This window comes from Dreissena polymorpha, chromosome 8 (genome assembly GCF_020536995.1).
Source record: "Dreissena polymorpha isolate Duluth1 chromosome 8, UMN_Dpol_1.0, whole genome shotgun sequence".
Lineage (NCBI taxonomy): Eukaryota > Metazoa > Mollusca > Bivalvia > Myida > Dreissenidae > Dreissena > Dreissena polymorpha.
Window position 1 is genome coordinate 107,598,173 of NC_068362.1, and position 19,501 is coordinate 107,617,673.

General features: G+C 32.8%; 1 protein-coding gene across 1 annotated transcript in view; it reads left to right on the top strand.

The window, feature by feature from the left end:
* The first annotated feature begins 667 nt into the window (after window positions 1-667).
* The window catches only part of LOC127842435 (SID1 transmembrane family member 1-like), a 46,416-nt gene continuing 27,582 nt past the window's right edge, over window positions 668-19,501 (top strand). The window contains exons 1-6 of the mRNA XM_052371938.1: window positions 668-700; window positions 4,472-4,553; window positions 4,863-4,900; window positions 10,801-10,906; window positions 11,215-11,332; window positions 18,730-18,866. Of these exons, the coding sequence (XP_052227898.1) occupies window positions 4,866-4,900; window positions 10,801-10,906; window positions 11,215-11,332; window positions 18,730-18,866 (396 nt within the window). The 5' untranslated portion in view covers window positions 668-700; window positions 4,472-4,553; window positions 4,863-4,865. The remainder of the gene's footprint in view (window positions 701-4,471; window positions 4,554-4,862; window positions 4,901-10,800; window positions 10,907-11,214; window positions 11,333-18,729; window positions 18,867-19,501) is intronic.

A 19,501-nucleotide genomic window follows, 5' to 3' on the forward strand; every position in this document is an offset into this window, starting at 1 on the left:
TCTTGAGCCATGCCTCGGAACATCTTTGCCAAACTATTTCAATTAACATACCTCAATCGTTAAAATACCGAATGTTGTTTCCATATTTCTTTTTGTGTACGTGTATACTTGCAAATTTAAATTGTTAAATAGAGGATATTTGTTGGATTCGGTAGATTATCGCTTTTAATTCACGAGTGATCATAGAAAACGATATGTTCACGAGTGGCGCAGCCACGAGTGAAAATACATATTTTCTATGATCACGAGTGAATTAAAATCGATATTCCACCGAATTTAACACATTTTCTTTTTATTTTATGCTTTTTTAACAGTTTATATACATTGTAAAAGAGTTTAACTAAAGAATTTCGCTGGAATAATGACGTCATTTCGTTAAAAAAATGACGTCATTTCACAGTAAACAGTGAAAATTATCGATGATTTCCACTGATAATGTTCACTGTTTGAAACAGTGAAATTATCAGTTTTAATTCACTGATATTTCTCTATAAACCACCGGACTGCATAAAATAAAAGAATCTAATTATTTACATACACTTGTTTTAGAAAAAGATGTTCCCTCCTGGTCGTTTTTTCATTGTGTTGGTCGTGAAACCAAACAATTTGGATTGTGACCCAAATGAAATTAATGAAATGAATCAAGAGTCATTGCAGAAGGAGAAACATGTCACAATCTCTGTAAAGACGGCCATCACAGGTAAGAGAGCTTTGTTTATTTAGTTTGGTAGATAAAAATGTGATCCTGTTTTACTGATCTGAAATTTAAAAAACTTTAATTATAATATCTGTATAATTACAACAATGTTTAAGCTGACTAGTACCTATAATAATATGTTTGTAGACTCGTAAATACTGTTGCGGAAAGATGCATTTTGTTTAGACAATTAAGCCTCTGGAATGGCTCGTAAGTATGTCAGGAAAATAAACCTAGCCTTATTCAACACTACAAAGGATTTTATAAACCTCCTTCAAGATCATTAATGTGTTTTGTTGCTTGTTAACATGCATATAGCAATATTAACCAAACGATGTAACATACACACGCTTATGTTTTCAATGAACAAGAAACACAAAGAGTTAACACAGATAAAAACATTTATGAGGTGATTGTGTATCGACAAGTCATTCTCAAAAATAGGAGGAAATATCACTTTTTATCTCGTCTTTATTCTGTTGAAAATGTAAATCAATGTAAGCTTTTGTAAAATTACTCGGAATGAATATATTTTCACCAACGATTTATTTTCTTAGAATTAAATGTAAAGGCATAATTTGTTGGCAATCATTTAACTATTTTAACTACGAAGGTTCGGTATTATTTTTACTTTATTACAAATAAAATATTTTCAACTTAGAGACCAAAAATGTTCAGATTTTGATCTTTGTTATGTGTATACCCTAGCATAAATGTATTATAATCAATTTAATTTGTATAAATTCTTTAATGTTACTTCCATTTTACGATTTGCAAAAATAAACACAGAAATTGCGTCGAATCGTTGTTTATAGAGAAAGTTAACATATCATGATTTAAACATTTTGTTTAATTCGTAAGGGAGTGTATTCCTTTTATATTGTTAATTATCGTAGTTAAAAATCACTTTAAATATCTCTTGCTATGTAAAATTAGTTCGAAAAATGTTTCCTTTATCGTTAATCATCACAGAATCATTATATATGTCACTTATATTTTAGGGTTTGCAAAAACTAAAAGAAAGGGCGACGAATCGAAAAGAGTACACAAAGCAGGAATTAACCATTTCGCTTAATGCGTAAGGGAGTGTATACCTGATGTATTTTTGGTTTAAACATATTTATTCAGTAATGTGTTTTACAACATAATGTACAAGCATCTAAAGTTTATAGGATTGGAACGATAGCTAGGCTAGTAGGGTTCCTTTCCTCAATGGTATATTTACAAAACATAGTGGCGGTATTTGCATTCTAAACACAAATCATTTGAATAATCATTCGAGTTTAAACAAGTTTATATGTATAATTTAACCAACATTGCTAAAATATGTTGAGACCATGTAGTAAGAAAAAGCATATTGCTGGTGTGATTATGATCGAAGAAATTGATTGTGAAAAAAAATGTTAAAAATAAGAGTATTTTTAATGATCCTAGTTTAAATCTCACTTCAAGTATCTCGTGTTATGTCAAATTCTTTCGAAAAAAATTATTTTATCGTTAGGATTTACTTAATTTCATGAAAAGCGTTGTATTGTTTTTAACAGACCACTACGATGATATCTACTTGAAATAAAGGTAACTGATATATCTTTTATAGCACGTCTACACAGTTTATGTCAGTAAATGTTTTGAGGTTTGTAAAATAACTCGAAATCAAGTATTAAATCCTCAACTTCGGTAAAATAGAATGAATCACATTTACTAAAACAAATAACTTAATGACAATATGTAATATATTGTAAACCCCAAAAGCATCCAGAACAATAAAAACAATGTTTTAAATATCCTTAGCAAGTGAATATAACGTCGTTATTAACACACCAAACGTCCTCTATATTCCCGCTAAATACCAAGCCTCATGGCTTTTTCTATTGCACATTTTCATGGCGTCAGAAAACGGTTCCGACTTTGCATGCAAAATTCCAGATGCCAATAATAGATTACTAGAAATTCAAGCGAAATATTTGCTTTTTGCTTCATCATACTTCGAATAAGACCTTTGAGAACGAGACTCTTTGCAATCAACAGATAGATCATGAGCTTTGTGCCATTGTTGAATCCATGTACCTCAATCGATTAAGTTTGGATATCATGCATGATTGGGATAAAAAAAATACTTGCAGCAAGAGAAAATCACGATTTCAGAGAATTTATGCATTCATCGAAGTGTGGTGATCCCACAAAAATAGAGTAACAAATAATCTGAGAAACATTGTTAATAGTGTATTTGTGGATTAAGATCCACTGAATGCTCGTAAAAAATATATTCAAATAAAGAAAATAACACTAAAAAGATTTTGTCAAAATAGTAGAATCCCTGAAACGAAAGTTATTTTGTTAATAGAGATCCACAGAATAGATATGAATGGTGTAGGGTTTTTTTTTGAGAGCCGCTACCCGAAATAATTATGATTTTAACCACATTGTCAAAAGCGTAGAACTAGTGACACTGAACAGTCCATAGGAATGACGGAATTTACTGATTTGTTCGTCTTGCTAAATGACAAACTGTGAAGAAGTCTACAAGAGTGTTGAATTTTCTAAGGCTCTAAACAACGTAAGCATCTTAGATAACTTGGAAGGAAGACGGGTGATGAGGAAAGACCCCTTAAAGCGTTTCTCTGCGAGTTCTCCTAAAAACAATTTGCACATACAAATTCTTGATTTTCAATATACTGAAGCATACTTGGATGATAAGACGGTTTTTACTGTTCTTATATATCTTAATGGAAAGCATATCCAAAACAAAGACACGATTTTTAAGGTGATCGTCATCGTCTATTAAGTAAAATGCCAGTATTTCGGCAGAAGAAGCCTGCATAAGAATAATGCTGAGACACATTGTTATACTTAACCGTTATATATTTAACCATCAGCCCAATAACGTTTGTTTGTCTTGGTAAGCACACAACCAATAAACTTGCATATAAGTAGTCAGATGTGTTGAGTGAAATTTAAATTGAATGCTTTAAATATATCACAGCAAACACATATCCTGTTGAAAAGTAGCAGTAACCACAAAATAGAACCTGTCCACACAAGCTAAACAAAAATGTCCCAATAACTTGTATTTCAAGTCATCAAAAATAGTAGTAGTAGACATATATTATTTGGTTAGACATTGTGGAAGTCCTTAACGTTCCTCACACTTGAATTCAGTTCGTTAGACTAACCCTATGAAAAATCCTCAGCAATTTGTATAAAGATGTAAGGAATATATACACCGGTATTAATGTTGAACATGTTAAATGTTACAATGAAGTTGATTCAAGCATAACAATTCTCTATTCCATAAAGCAGGAAAAGGACAGCAAATTTACTCCGCAAATATACACGTCTTAAGCTATAACGTATACATTTAATAAGTGTTTAGGGTGCTAAGCGTAAGTCTGATTTTTTTTTAAGAAATGGCAATGGTGATATATAAACAATAAACTGTCGTAAATAAAAAGACATTCATCTTTCTTGTCTGGCTTGACGATACTTTATGTACATTTAGCCTCAGAATATAAAGGTTTCTCTTTAAAACACAACCATTGTATTCTCTTTGCTGGTAAATAAAAAATGCTTATATTCTTGTCTAGATTTTGATATTACTAAAAGCAACATTTGACAGGTATGACATTACATTTGGTATTATATGGCGTCATTTTCAGATAATTAGCGTTAAAAATAGAGATCATATCAAATTAGAGTATTTATTATACGAATTACGAAGTAATCAGTTCGATTGTAGTCACATTTATGGTAGGTTTATATTGTTGTTTTTTCTAGCGTCGCAATTCTACAAAGCCATCGGTTTGACAGTCGGTGTGCTTTTTGGCTTCTGCATTGGAACCATATTAACATATATTATGTAGGTATACTGCTCAAGAAAGATTGATTATTACACAGTTACTTCTGAGGCCGTTTATATATAAATAATTTGCAATTTATATATGTGTTGACATGATAATGTTGTCGAATGTTTTTGAGAGGTTTCACACATAACTGTTTGTCATGGTTTTTATTTAATTTTGAGTTATATTGCTGTGAAATTCGCGATGTTTACATAATTATTAATTGACTGACATGCAATTGGTTACAACACAATTTTTCCGCCTTATTATTAAGCATATCGCTGTCAGGACCTTTCATCACAAATGCATGCTTTCTGTTATTTTAGCCAATGGTGTTGTCGAAAATGCGGGGAAGAAAATGCAGGTAATTGCCCAATCAATATACTTAAAATAAAAAAACATTTTAGCCAACTTATTTCTTCACCCTTTTTTGCGTTTCTTTCGGGGTTGACCTCCCTACATGTGAGAACGTCTATTAGTAGTTCATCAGACGATAGATTTTGGAGAACGTCAATAATCGAGTCATAAAATTTGTTATTTTATGCATTTCTATATTATTTTTCTAACAAGTTTTGATTATTTAATGATTCGTATTGTTTCTTATAATTTTCGGCTTTATGTTATGACATTTTTATCAGAAATATTTCATCATTTTTTGATAAAGTTTCTTTGGTGTTTCTGGTGCAGTTCCATGAAAACAGATATCATATTTCAGACCGCGTTGTCCTGTTTCTCTTTAAAATGGTTTGGATGTCGTATTACAACATAATGCACAGGTATTCATCTGCTGTAGACATACCACATAAGTCTTTGTTGCATATAAAGAAAAGCATAAAAATATGCCGTGTTTTAAAATATAATTCTTATCATCATATCATATATACTTTTCACAAAATAGTCACCTATTCAAAAGACGAGTTCCTGTATATATTTAGCTTATGAATGCAATATTTAGGCATAAGATATATATATATATATATATATATATATATATATATATATATATATATATATATATATATATATATATATATATATATAAACATCCTTTCAATAATTGAGTGTTCATAAGACAAGCGTTTTTTTATATTTTAATTTGAAAAATAATCCATGTTAATAAAAAATTTGAAAATATACACGTGTCTTAATCATAGTGATGTGTTTATAATCTAAATGATATGCTGAAAAGGTGTTATAAAATTTGTTGACAAAGGTTTCATAAATTTAGAGTATGTACTTCCCATTTAAGTTATTACACTGTTATTGTGCTTTGTTTAAAGATTTATGTAGGTAATGTTTAAGTTTCATGTAAAATTGTAAAATTGTTTGTTTTTTTTTCAAAGTTTTCTCAAATTCCAAAATATCGCGAACTTCATAATTCGGGGTAACATGAGTATATTCTGTAAAGGCTGTAGTTTATTGTCATTTTTAAATGACAACAATACAGTACCGTTTATCTAATGAATAACTTGTTCTTTAAAGCTCACGAAAGATCCTTACACATGTCATACCTTCAAGACAGACACGTAGCACTAAAACATCGATATTATTCAGTACTTTATTGATTGGACAATCATTTTAATCATATTAATTACCATCCATTAAATTATTGAAAGAATATTAAAACTATAGTCCTTCAACGAGCCATTAAATATAATGTCCATGTAATGTATATTACGTATTAAAAAATGCATAAAATAATGGTAAAATAAATAATGCTATCAATTACAGTATCGTCATGAAATATTATTTCGTAATTAACGTAAAAAATATACGCAGTTTTTAAAATACAAACCATTTTTAACAATATCGTCAATATGTGAGATTCTTTTTTTTATATTCACTTATTCTTTAAAGTGCGGTTATCCGTTTACCATGGTCTCTTCTATCTATAGATGTCTGTTTCTCTTTACATATAAACACTAACATTTTTTCTTTACTAAGTGAAACTTGCCAAAACTATAGATCCTCTCATCTTCATTTAATCAGGACATAGTTCTTTGGATATTTTTCTATACATTTAGTCCACTTGTCTCTTACTGCCATTCTCAAAGGGTACTTCTTACGTGTTTTGTTTACTTCTTCTTACTGCCTTAAAAAAGCTGTCTAAAACTATACAGGTAGTATGTATTGACTACGTCCAATTTGATAATAAATTAACTTAATCATCATAGGAACTATATTTGTTGCTCAATATTGATGATATATGGTCAGAATGTTTGTCTTCTGAATATGTACACCAACTTCGAATTTTGATTAAGTGGGCTTAAAAACTAAGTCACAATATCGAATCTCAGATACACCATGTTTCTTCTCTAGAGCCATCATGTACGTCTCAATCTTGATAAACATGGTCATAATATCTATCTTGGGTCGAATATTACAAGTCACCAAATTAATTATAAAACACAAATACTGTGATACCACTCTAGAATTTATATTGTATTATTCAATTTTGACGAAACTTGGTCAGACAGTCTTACCTAACAGTATCTAGGTCAAATTCATATTTGAATCAAGAACGCTTTAAAACAAGGTAACATATTAATTTTCCTCACAAAACATTATCTAAATAAACATAAACAGGATGCCCTCTCAATGTTCAAAATGTAAGTTGGGGTATTTAAAAATAGGTTAACGGTTGGATTCTTATAAACATATCTAGAGGACGCATTTTGACTCAATCTCGATGAAACATGGTCAAAATGTTAATCATAAAAATATCTAGCCAATGTTTGAATAAGTTCAAGTAGTGTTTATAACTACTTCACCAGATAAAATCGTAGAAAAATCTTCTTTCCGCTCTAGAAACCAAATCATATCACATGTTAGAAACACCTTACAACCACGCTTGAAGTCACCTTTATTGATTCAAGAGTGATAAATCATTTTAAGAAGTTTTACTCACCTACAATATGTAAGCAAAATTGCAAGTTTTGTTAAGTGGAGTTCATGTTACATGGCAAAACGTGTTTTTCTTTACACTATGTACGAAGGGTTTAAATTGAGTTCAAGTCGGATAATAATATAGGTCACTGGGTAAAATATTTAAAAAGCCTTATAGAAAATTAAGATGCTGAGTGCTTCTTATTAAGAACTAGGTCATTAAGCAAAGTATCCAACAGTGCGTTGTACGATGTCAGTATTTACAACGTTAACTATCTATAGAGGCCATATTAAAAGCCTTTTTTTTTCATAAAACTTGGTCAAATAATGGGTATTATTGACATCTTTGCCGATTCCGAATCTGGGTCCCTTTCGGTAAAAAACTTGGTCAGTAGATTACATTAAATTAAAAACACTGTTTTACACTTTTAAAGTCGAATTTATAAGCCAATCTTCATGAAACATGGTGCGAACATTTGTTCAAATTGTATTTCAACTGATTCGAAAATATCCGGTTCAATTAAAAACATGGCTGTCAGTAGGCGGAGTAATTTACCTTGAATGGCTATAACAAAACCGTTCTAACACTCGAGAAGTCTCATTTATCGTACTATCTTTATGACAATTTGTCTGCAATTTGTACTAGTGATATCTCGGCTGAATTCAAAAACGGTTCTGGTGCGTTTAGAAACATTTTCGCCACGGGTCGGGACATTTTTTTCGTATTTGGAAAAAGAAAAACCATGTAAATACTCTAGAAGTAACATTTTAAGTCCATTACTTATAACACTTGGTCATAACATTTCTTCAGATGATTTCTTGGCTGAGTTCGATAATGGTTCCGGTTCGTTGAAAAACATTTCCGCTAAGCGTCGGGGCAGTTTTCATTGTTTGTCTATGATACAAAGTGCAACAAACGTTAAAATTACCTTTATAGACCAATTTTCATGTAACCTGGTCATATACTTGTTCTAATATATTTCAGCTCAGTCCGTAAATTGCTCTAATTGGTTAATAAAATATGCCGGTAGGGAGCGGGGCAGTGTTCCATATGTGTCTTAAATAATTATTGTTAACACTATATAAGTCACGTGAATTGTCCAATCTTCATGAAACTTTGATAGAATATTTGTTCAAATGATATCTTAGCTAAGTTATAAAATAGCTTTGATTCGTTAAAAAAACATGGCATTTATGGATCGCGGCAGTGTTCCAAATAAGGACAGGGTTAAAACTTCTTTACACTCAAAAAGTTACATAATATCGTCAAAAATGGATAGAAATTCGTCCGCAAACGTGCTCTTATGATAAATCGGCTGAGTTCAAAAGTGGTTTATGTTTATTGAAAAACATTGCGGCCACAAGTCGGAGAAAGCTTATATTGCCGTAGTGAAACGTTGTTAACACTTTAGAAGAGACCTTTTTAGTCCATTCTTTATGGAATTGGTCAGATCATTTTTACCAAGTTTGAAAACAGAATATATGATGTAATTTCACCAGGTCAAAGTAGAGAAGAAAGCTATAAACAATCTGGGACATACATTGAAAGTCAATTATTAAACTGGTCGAAGATAAACAAGTGCCGATAAATTATGTTTCATGGAGTACTTTCATTTCTCTGAACTCTACTCAGAAAAATTCGGTTCCGTTGGGTCTCGGGTGAGTGCCTTATGGCCCTTTTCCACTACGAAAACAAGCCAACGATTCGCTACGATTTCTCACATTTATTTAATCGGGAAGACTCGTGACAGTCTGCGATTCAGTTATGACAGTGGTACGATTGAGTTACGACGAATCGTGGGGTTCGGTTGAAGTCTTGCGAATAGGGTCGCGACTTCACTACGATGTGTAAGAATCTACTGCGACTGTACTACGAACGATGCAGATCGGTCACGACTAAGCTAGGACCTCATCGAACGCACCCATGAATTCGGCGCCAATATCTACTGAAATTGATTTTAACACGGCACGCGACTTGTTTTCTATAGACAAAGAAGGAAATAAAGTGTGGGTTATTCTGCAATAAATTATGGGCGGAGCTTAATGTTTCGAAAATAGTTCCGAATAAATAAAGAAAATATTGCAGTAAAATGCACGTGCTTAAATCCCGCTCTTAAAGAAATGTAAAAAATGTAGCACGTATATAAATGTAATGAAACAACAAATTGTATATTTGGTGTTACGTGGCATGACCACGCCTGCTAAGAATTTGTTTGTTAAGAAACGTAATTAAGAAAACATTTAAAGCATGTCAGCTTTTCAGAAGAATTAACACATGTGACGTCATTTAGTTTCTTAGAGTGTTGTTCTCAATGAAAGGGGCGTAATTTGCAAAACATTTATGAATGAAAACGACGTCAAATGTTTGTACAATTCAATGACGTCACTAAATAGTGAACTTTGTACTAAGAAGGGCGGAGTATTGAAAAATATAGTTCACTTCCAAAAGCTTGAAGCAAATCAATCAGAATCGTGTAAGAATAGAAATAATATTTTTCTATGATGGCTTGTTGTCGAATAACCAACAGTTAGGAGTATAGATTCGTGTTATCAAAGCACTCGTGCTTCGCATTCTTGATTTAATTCCTACGCATCTATACTTCTTACTGTGGGTTATACGACAACAAAACATGATGGAAAAATATTATTTTTATAACATTCTTTACAAAATCGTAACTGTTTCGTAACTAAATCGTGAGAATCTTAGCGGGCTCGCAACTCAATCGGGGTGAACTCTTGAGAGTCTTTACAAAGTCGTAAATGATTCGTAGACAGCTCACGTGATCACCGATGCCCCGATTGAGTCACGAATTACCTAAGATTCCATTACGACGCCCACGAACGCACTACGACGCTGTTACGAGTCAACTGCTATTAAATTCAGTCTTGGAGGTCTTGGTCAAATTTTAAACACGTTTAAAAACTGGCCGCGATTTTTTGGGAGCACACGACTCGCCCGCGACTAGCTACGAATGAGTTAGGACCTTCGCCGATTGAGTTACGAATGTCCCCGACCTCAAAATATTGGAATTCGGGACAAATCGTGGCGAATCGGGTCGTAGTTGAATACTCCTATTAAGGCCCAAAGCCCACTTGTTGTTGTTTTTTGTAGTAAGATTAAAATGGAATATTCTCTGTCTTTCATAGTCTGTGAAAGCTTTCCTTTACAAAAACTTTATTTTACTATGTACATATGAATCATTAGTGCCTATCACCACTGTGTGAATTGTAAAGAAAATATTATGATTTTTTCATACTTGATAATAATGCATTAAACTCATTTCAGCCAGGCATAGTTCTCTGCATGTTTCTTTCCCATGTCATTCGCTTTAAACTGTGATGCTGTGAGGTTTATTAAAGACTACATATTTATTTCAGAGAATATATTCATAGAAAACAGAGCACGACAGATATGACAACCGGAACCAAGTGCTGCCTCCCATGTATTGGTATGGGAAGCTCATCACGAAACAATTCAACTAAGGTATGTTAAAACGGTTAAAGATGCCACTTATAAATACAATCACTTTAATTTTCTGTAATTTTACATCATTTTAATCTTCGGAAACGTCAAGATGATTTCAAATATATATAATACTTTTATATAATATAATGCTTTTTTTCGTACGCTTTTGAATGCGCCTATTTTAATGCATACACTTAATACATACATTACGACATCCTATTATCCTCTTGCTTCAGCTCTTCATACCTTTTCTTTTGTTTAAAACATATCCATTGCTGATGCACTGACAACTGAAAATAGGGTGCTTTGGGTAAACTCTATTTCAGCTGTATGGGATCCCTCAACACTACGGACTGTTCTATGCCATGGGACTTGCAATGATCATGGAGGGCATTATGAGTGCCTGCTACCATGTTTGCCCAACTTTGTCGAATTTCCAGTATGGTATGCGCTATCACATGAAAAATATATTACATTGTATCGGTAAAATTCAAGCAGTTACTTTAATGCTTTATTCATCCAGTGTCATTATTATATGTGTAAGAATAAACCGAGTGAAAATGTTGCAAGGATTTTCACAGTCAAAATATTAGCGATTATCACGACGTACTAATTGACAATTAAAAAATTCCAAAAAGGGACTCGCGATATTCAACTTTATAAAGATTAATACCGTCTGTATATATGAGGCAATAATTGTACGTGTACAATAAATAAATAATCACTAACTAAATGTACTTCTTGGTAAACAAAATTAAGTTATATATAAAACATTATGACAAGTGTCAGTTAATTGTCGCTTACGAGAAACATTGTAATAAAGATAGTATTGTCAGACTGGACGTTGATGTATTGTCGCCATATCGTAAACATTTTAAGATCTAAAACTAGACTGAACACATAAGAGTCTTGTGACTAGATTGTGTTTAGTTAGGTCCAATTTTTCAAGACGACACGTGACAATTACGTAAGCAACATCGCATCACACCAAGTATGAAGCAATCACGGGGTCACAGTCACGACAGTATGATTTAAAGTTGACTTTTTACAACACCTATACACACGTAATATTGTGTTACGAAAATGTTTCGTGTTCGAATAAGATGATTCACGTTTCTTCACGGTTTCATTAAAAAATAACCATCCCTAGTTAATCTTTTCGAATCATACAATATTTATATGTTTATTAAATAACACAGTGAGTCATTGCTTGTGCTACATATGATTTATTAAGCATTTTTAGAGCATTTGATATTAGGAATGTGTCTTTAAAAATCCTGCATATATAGTCGGCTCGTTTCTGTAGTACTGGAGGAGGAATTGATAGTATGTAATCTTCGTTGAGTTCGGAGGGCAATCGATTATCTTCGTCACAAGCGAAGGAAGTTCGGTAACGTTGCTGGTTTCCGGATGGTGTCTTTCCGTCGGTCAGGTGAAGCTCTGTTTGACAGTATATGAAGTCTTGCAGAAAGGCAAGTTGGTCACTTCTCCTGCGGATGCGAGCGAGACAACATCTGGCGAAATGGTACGGTACTCTAAAGAACATTTCTGTGGTGCATTTGGGTAATTACATTAATTTCAAACGGTGCTGCCCGGGCTGCAGAGTTCCTGTTGCAAGTTTAGAGGGTCTTCGGAGGGTCACGGAAGGTACGGAAGTCGTACTAGGTGGTGGACGTTTCACTTAGGGCCTTGGGGTGACGAATACCTAGAGGTTCATTCAAGCCAAAAGCTTCATTGAAGGCAACGGTCCCTTATTTGTCGCACTGTTAATATTTGAGGCGACTCAATTACTCCTCAGTTTCCAATCGTTAGGCAGGTTGCCTGAGAAAAATTGTTTTAGGTAAGATAACGAGTATATTAGCTAGGTTTTGCCACATTTGAGAAAAATAAAATTTTAAGAACAAATTCAAATCTAGTAAATGTCTTTTAATGATGCATATAGAAACTCAAAACGAAGTGTTCATAATTTATTATGTCTAATGTTTTCAAATTAAAAATAAAATAAAATTACAACACATTATTAAAACAAATTACAACACATACCGCATTTTATGATCATAAATATATATGAAATGGTTGTGGAGTGGAAGAGTATTGCACAACAGTCATTGACATTCCCTGGATTCACACTGTATCATCACACATACGAAATGCGGAACATTAACCGAGAGATAATTATAATGTAGATAGATAATTTCTTTGATAAAACATTTTTTTAGAAAAACAATTTTCGATAGACATCAATGTTATAAAGGTCATGCATATTGCAAAATCTTACTCGACCAATAGGTAAATAACTACCTTTCTATTAAGTTGTGTTCTTTTTTATGTAAACGTTGAATAAATAAGCAAGTAAACTTTAACTTTGACCTAAAAAAGATTTTTGTTTTGCAGCTTTTTTTGTTCAGCGTATGTCAGTACAACAAATTCATGTAATTTCTACATAAACTTTTATTGAAATTAGTTTAAATAAAATACATAAATAATTTGTATAACATATTATATTGGGATAACGCTTATACACCAAAGCTATGTGATCGAGTATTTTATGCATTCAAGTACGGCTCCTTCCTATGATGCATGACATGAATTTTGTACACTATGATGCCAGGATTTAAATCTCGACAACAAGAACGGATTAACTGATGCTTGTATTAATTTCATTGTATCGTGACTCAGAAAATTGTAACTTTGTCCCTCTGGTCAATTTTAAAATTATAAGTAATTGAATTGCAGTTACATCAATTGTATATTGTGTTTTATTGTGTGTGTTTTTTTATTTCTATGACTATACGGCTTATTTAAATGTGTGCGTTTTGTGATTAACGTTGGGATAGGTGAGAGTTATATATATCCGCAATCCTTTGCCCGTTTCGAGGCGGTGACTCGGGCTTTAATAGTTTTAGCATGCTGTATGCTAAATGTTTTGTTCTTCATCACGGGGTGGAATCATTGCGACCATAACGCTCGTGTTATGTGCGTAAAATGTCGCAATGCAGCTTCCGTTGTGGTGGCAATTTCAAACAATGGATTCAAACGGTGAGTACGCTTTTGTTTTTTACGTTTCCCGAAGACATACAGACCTTAATTTAAAAATCGGGGAATGCTATTCGATACGAATATTAATATTGTTTACTATTCTGGCAAAATTCTTGAGAAAAATCCGATATCCTAACATCAAGGACTTTACAAAGGTTTGTTCATGTGATGTTGACAATGAACAAGTCGCATATTTGTACGATATTACTATATTTTTGTACAGAAAATCCCATTTTATATTCGTTTTTTTAGTAACTATGCTCGGCTACAAAAAATATCGTAACCTCTTCTGAAAAGAAGGCGTTGTACCTGCTGTTTTGAAAATGTTGTGGTCGCGAGCACATGTTGTGGTCGAAATTTATTGTTGTGGTGCTGATGTGAAGTAACATATATAAGAACAAACGTAAGGGAAGTAATGTAACATAAGATCAAAGGTTGGTAATTGTTTTATTGAAACAACTGAAACAATACAATTATGTTGCATGAAAACCTCGCATTACGGCCACTCATAGTAAAGATTATTTTTATTATTTTTGTTGTATTGCAGATGTGAATATTCAAGGGAAGACGAAAGAAAGGATTGTTCCCATCCATTATCAAACGGATTTTATACAGTAAAAACGTCCTTGGAAAAACATCTTCAAATCGGACGTTAAATACCAGTACGCCTGTTAAAACGGTGGTGGAAAACGACTTTGTCAAAATAGCTGAATGAAAAACTATTTTCTCCTGCATTGAAATTGAGTAGAATAGTGTCACCAATCCCCAAAATAAGTGATATTATTTCAAAACTCATAAGGCATAAAATCATTTCATATATTGTCAAAGCTAAAAAAGAATTAGCTTTTAATTCACTTTAACGATCAAATATTTGATTAATAAATGATGCCAGTGAAGAAACATATATATACAGTGATGGTGCCCATACACCATCTTTTCGACAAGGTGTTAGACATCTGAAAAGAACACAATGTGAAAGCGGACTTTGTAATATTTCTGACGTTGGTAGCCCAAAAGTTTCCCGATGGGCAATATTGCATTTATTTTGTTCATAGATGTTGTGAATTTGTTTCGATAACGATACGCGCGCAATGCGTTACAGTGATACAAGTTTTAGTTTGTTTTGGTTGGGCAACCGATTATTTGAGGAAAGTTTATGAGTTTCATGGCCGGACCAAAAAAACGAGTCGCAATTTCTATGTCGAAACAAGCAGCTGTCTCCTGCAGATTCAAAAATTAATTTTGACCGTCCGTCTGAGGTTTTATTGGATAACAATCCTGTGCACTGTGACCTATCAGATGGTTTAGATCTTGGTGTTATAGACAGAATGATAACTCTTGTAGCCAACAATATTAAAGCGTCTTTATTATACGTTATAGTGTTTTATGGAAAAAAATAAATGTGGAACGGACATTTTCTTAATCGGATTTTAATCCGAAACATTGGTGGAGAAAAAGTTAAAATTATACCTTTATTTTATGCAAAATATAACATAGTTATACATAGAATTAGATTTTATTAAATAAACTTCTATTCTTATAATGTGTTTTGTTCTTTGTTTTAAATTCATGACTCTTGTAAGAAGTGTTCTCTACAAATCATGTGTTTTTTGCTCTTTTCGATATTTTTTTCAAAATACAGGAACATGAAACATTCCTTTTGAAACCATTTAAAATATGTAATTAAGGTCCAAAAATTTGTTTGTTTTCCATTTACCCGACAGATCCTAATTTTTCGTTCCGACACGTAATTTGTTTGGTCATTGGAAATCAAGTTTACGGCGAATAATTCATTATTTGTTTAACTTGATTATTGTTATCAAAAGTATGACTGTGCCATCTTTGAATGTTATATAATTAATGTTGCAAACACAGATAGATAAGATAGTTTATTAAAGTCTCATCATCATGTACCTAGTAAAACATATATAAAATAGCTTTAAAACATAGTACATAAATGCCACTCACAATTGAGTTATAAGAGACTATACATATTATAAAAATACAGTTCAGCATCTATAGCCAAAACTTTATGAACATATTTCACTTCAACAAAGGAGAATGTTGATCAAGTTTTCAACTTCAAATATCGGTTTTAAGTAAAACAAAATATATAAGAGTAAGATAAATCTTACATCTAATTGCTATGGGTATTATAAAGATAATTTTGAAAATCTGGTGCCAAAATAACTTCTAATTGGAGCAGAAAACACATTTAGAAGAACTTGCTTAGTTGAAAATATCTTGCACAGGTAAACAACGTCAAATGAAAAAAGTTTCGCTGACCTACCTTCCCTACTTTTTGGCAATGTTAGTGGAAACAAAAAAACTTACTACGAGTGTGGTCAAATTTCAACCTTGAATTGCATTTTGATATGTACATTAAAATTTATTAACTGATAATTTAATCAAATATCAGAGGGGAAAGAAATACAATTATTGAGCAAACTTTCATATATGTTATACAGTTCAATCTAAAGCATATTTTTTTTATCTCAATAGCATAAAGTTTATGCAGTTTAAAATAAAACAAAAACAAACAAATTGTCTTTAATTACATATAAAATATATACTGAAGCAAAACATATTAAGCAATTAACGTAATTAAAACATGCATACAATGTAGTCGTTACATAAATAAAATCAAACAGCCCGTTGGCCTCATTTCATTCCCAACATGCTCTTTGAACTTTTCACATATGACTTCTGGTTTTTGTCTGCCACACACAGCCACGTGTCGTTCAGTACTTCGTTTGTACGCATACTCCTTGCACCAATTTTCACACTTGTATTTGTATCCGTTGCCATGAGACTTGCTCATATGTTAGTTAATGTCTCGCCTGCAAGCAAATGTTTGTTGCATACAAAACACGTATGAGGCCCTTTTTTCAAGTGGACGACGCGTTGATGTCTTTTCATGTTTAAAACTGTGCTACATGTTTTACCGCAGACAAAGCGAGTTGCGAATTGTTTGTTCATGGATGTTTTTGATATGGAACGAGACTATGACTTCTGCACTAAAAATCCTTCCACAGAAGTAGCAGAAACACTTTTGGCGTTTGTTTGATGTCGGCATATCCACGTTGCGACCTGAAACATACCAAATCGTTATGAGTATATAACGTGACAGTTTAGCAAGAAAATATTGAATCAGGACGAGACAGCATATATCGCCCTTGATTTACAACCAATGTGACATAACAGGGTTTTTTAAGTACCGTCAGTGCATTACAGTTATAGCAGGGTCCCGTTTTGGTGAAATGTTTAATTTCTATTTATGCATACCAAAATTCATAAGAGTAACCGGTTTGTACTTAATGATATACCGCATGATAAAGTTTTGCGGAAGGACGGACAGAAAGACGGACGGACGGAGGACAAACCTATTTGCATTTGAGAACTTGATACTCGGGCCATAGAACTGTTCTGCGTATATATAAGCAAAGAATTTTAATACATTTCTACACATGGAAATGTAATGTTATAAACATCATAATCACGTAAACAAGTTAATCAACATATTAATCAATCTATATTATCTTCATGAGCATTTATCAAGTGAAGAACTTACTTTGTATTAAACTTGTATTTTTAATTCCAATAATAACGTTAGTAGCAAATTAAAACTGTGCCGCGTTTAAAAAGACCTGGCAATGAGGTAATTCATCTTCACCTGCTATAACAAAATGGATATGTTAACTTTAAAAGTCTCGTTTGTCTTCTGGAAATCTCATTGTGCCAACATAAAAAACAGCAGTGTATACAATGGCGCATTTGTTATTAAGGTAAATAACTCTGTAATCAAGTGCGTTTCAAATATTGCAATGTTTATACTGTTATTCGACTTCACATAGAGATGAGCACATAAATGAAATTCATAACCATACTAAGTGATGAACATATACACAACAATTTAAGGGATTCGGTTATTTGCTTTCTATATTTAACAATATATTTATTTAATGAAATGCAGAGTGATTCCTCAAGTCACCAGCACCAGATTTCGAACATGAGCCAGTCTGGATAAAATGTAGATTGAGTAACAATCAGACGGACGGACGGACAAGGACGGACGGACGGACAAAGGGACAGACACACATACACCGAGAAAGACAGATTGGCAGACAGACAGACAGACAGACACAGAAACAGACAGACAAAGAGACAGACATAAAGATTCAATTATCCGTCTGTTTTATTTCACATCAGCACCACAACAATAAATTGCGACCACAACATGTGCTTGCGACCACAACATTTTCAAAACAACGGGTACAACGCCTTCTTTTCAGAAGAGGTTACGATATTTTTTGTAGCCGAGCATAGTTATTAGAAAAACGAATATACAATTGGATTTTCTGTACAAAAATGTAATGATTTCGTAAAAATATGCGACTTGTTAATTGTCAACATCATAGAACACACCTTTGTAAAGTCCTTGAGGTTAGGATATCGGATTTTTCTCAAGAATTTTGCCAGAATAGTAAACAATATTTATATTGGTATCGAATAGCATTCCCCGATTTTTAAATAAAGGTCTGTATGTCTTCGGGAAACGTAAAAAACAAAACCGTACTCACCGTTTGCATCCATCTTTTGAAATTGCCACCACAACGGAAGCTGCATTGCGACATTTTACGCACACAACACGAACGTTATGGTCGCAATGATTCCACCCCGTGTTCATTAAATATGCAATTTTAATTTCATTATTTTATAGCGTACGTGGTGATTGTTTTCTCTTAATACTTATTTGCTTATGTATTGATTAATAGTATGTAGTGTTGTTTGTGTTAATTCAGATACGTCGTTTATGTATGTGATGGCTTGTCTGTGCATTCTGAAGATCTACCAGAACAGACATCCAGACATCACTACCAAGGTTCATACCTACTACCTTGCGATGGCCGTCATAATCATTGTGGCCGTGATTGGACAGGTAGGCTTTCCGCTTGAGACTATGGGAAAACTTATTTAAGTTTCATTTTGTTTCTTAAGACATGGTCAAAACTGGGTTGCGTCAAAAAATTTCATCATCAAACACGTGCGTCAGTTGTCTTTAACTAAATTACAAAACATTTGCGAAAGCGCTTAAGTTAGTGCATCGGCCGTCCGTCAAACTCCCGTCGTACGGACATCGTGAGCATATAGTGCGTTGGACCTTTATGGGTTAGTTGAATGACTGAAACCGCAATGTATTTATGATTGATGCGCTTTGAAAATACGCCTTCCGCGTTTGATTATGATATTGTCAATTTAAGCTGCGTATGTAAGAATGCAACAGAGTAGAGAGACGGTTTTAGATGCCCAAATGTATAAAAAAAAAAGATGCCACTGCTTGGCCACAATAAACATAGAATTTTAACTAGTATCTAAATAGAATTTGAATAATGGACTAAACTTTCTACTTAAGGATTGAACCAAGTGTTTTGTTTTTGTTTGTTTTTTTAGAAAGTCTGTAGAGGGTTACACATTACATATTGAGCGTACAGGGGAAATGGATTTTACTGTCGATTTGGATATATACATATATTTGTACATACCTATACTTCTATGTTCCTACCTTTATATATA